We start from the raw sequence: 1781 nt of genomic DNA on the forward strand, positions 1-1781 counted from the left end.
GCTTCAGCTTGCTCTCCGCCTCGGCCGCTTTCAGGCGTTTCTTACAGCAAAACCAGAAGGTCAGGATGGCGGCCGCCGGGCGCCCGCCCCGCTCGCCCCGCCTGCCCGCCCTGCCCACCTGCTGCACGTATCTGTCCGTGGTCTTCCACATGTAGTAGTACTCGATGATGCTGGTCAGCGACTTCCAGGGCAGCTGCGGGAGGACAGCGTCAGGCCACCGCCTGGGGGCGCAGTCCGGCTGCATGGCAGGGCCCTGCCTGCAGGTGGCGCCGCCGCGCTGCCAGGCCGAGCTGGCCCAGCTGCTGTGCCTGGAGCCAGACCTGTGGACCCTGTGTAGGACACACGGTGCCCCGGCCTGCCCTGGACAGCTGGTGCGGGCACGCCGGGCCCTCTGCTGTCACCGCCCTGCTGCCCGCGGGCGGCTGTCCCCAGCTCTAGCCACGAGCCCATCAGCTCCGAGCAGCCGAGGCCAGCAGCATGGTTCGGGGGCCCAGCACTTCCCAGGGGCCCCAGGGCCCTGACCCCTGCCTCAGTGGCCTCTTCTGCACCCGGCAGCATCCCCCGTGGCCCCGCTGGTCTAACAGGACCACTGAGCCACGCCCCTGAGGAGCTGAGCCAGCCTGGCTCACGGCCAGTGGCCAGACTGGTGCCGGGGAGACCCTCTGCCTCGAGGAGGCCCCGCCCACATGGAAGCCCCAGGGGCCCCGGGGCAGAGGTGGCCAGGCCGGCCAGAGACCTCCAGCCCGCGCCGCGGCACTCACAAAGTCCTGCTGGATGTCCGTGAAGTCCTTGCCGTACTTCTCCAGGGCCTCCTCAAACAGGCTGGCCTCCGAGGCCGACCACTCCTCCATCTCATCCCTGCAGAGCACGGGCCCGCCCTGCGGCACCAGCGCCGAGATGGCCCTGGCCACGTCGTACACGCTCCTGTGCAGGGTGTCCATGGCGTGGAACTGCACGAGGGAGGGGCACGCTGGGTCCCGGGGGAGGCCCCAGGAGGGGACAGAGGGCGCCTGGCCCGGCCCTCCACCACCCGCCGGGGCCACGCACCAGGGTGATGTCCCGGGAGGCGGCCGCCGCGCTCATGTGCAGGCTGGGCTGACGGACGGAGCTGCTGCAGTCCAGGGCCCTTGCGAAGGTGCCCACAGAGCTGGGGGGAGAGGCGCGCTGGACATCAGAGCAGGTGCGGCCGCTGGGGCGCCCTGGCCAGGCTGGCCCAGCCCACAGATGCTGCCACTGGGCCAGTGTCTGGCGGTGACCAGCACAGTGGCCGGGCCAGGCAGACTGGAGGGCCCGGGGACAGCAGGAAGCGCCGTCTGATCTAGTCCCAGCCAGGGCTGGGGTGGCCAGGGCTGCACAGGGCCTCAGAGCAGAGAAGACCCTACAGCAGCCACCAGCCCCTCACGCCGAGGCAGGGCACCCTGGGCGTCGAGGGGCCCACAGCCGAGGCCGGGGTGGGGGTGGGGGCGGCCTCTATGAGCGGCACCCAGGACTCACCGGGCCACCACCAGGAACTGGTCAATCTGTTTGTCCACCAGTGGGTTGTGCGCCTCCCACACCTTGGTCTCCAGCGCGGTCTGGTCACGGCCGTCCTCCTCACCTGTCGGGGAGACCGGCTGGTCAGAAGACAGAGCGGTGCCCGGCTCTGATGTCATGCCTGGGCCTGCCCGCTGGGCGGCCCACACAGCAGCCCCAGGGGCCCGAGCACGGGCCGACGTGGCCCATCTTCTCCTGGGGGCCGCAGCCAGGCTGGGCCCTGTCCACTCAGGGTGACACCCCTGGGC

The 1781-nt window shown here is 71.3% G+C and overlaps 1 protein-coding gene across 1 annotated transcript in view; it reads right to left on the bottom strand.

Annotated features, from left to right (window-relative positions):
* The window catches only part of MTA1 (metastasis associated 1), a 19596-nt gene that overhangs the window by 9295 nt on the left and 8520 nt on the right, over nucleotides 1-1781 (bottom strand). Inside the window, exons 7-11 of the mRNA XM_012724352.1 lie at nucleotides 1495-1597; nucleotides 1048-1147; nucleotides 762-950; nucleotides 119-193; nucleotides 3-40 (exon numbers count right to left, since the gene is read on the bottom strand). Coding sequence (XP_012579806.1) covers nucleotides 3-40; nucleotides 119-193; nucleotides 762-950; nucleotides 1048-1147; nucleotides 1495-1597 — 505 coding nt within the window. The remainder of the gene's footprint in view (nucleotides 1-2; nucleotides 41-118; nucleotides 194-761; nucleotides 951-1047; nucleotides 1148-1494; nucleotides 1598-1781) is intronic.

Source organism: Condylura cristata, unplaced genomic scaffold (genome assembly GCF_000260355.1).
Source record: "Condylura cristata isolate star-nosed mole 26May11 unplaced genomic scaffold, ConCri1.0 scaffold00013, whole genome shotgun sequence".
Classification (NCBI taxonomy): Eukaryota; Metazoa; Chordata; class Mammalia; order Eulipotyphla; family Talpidae; genus Condylura; species Condylura cristata.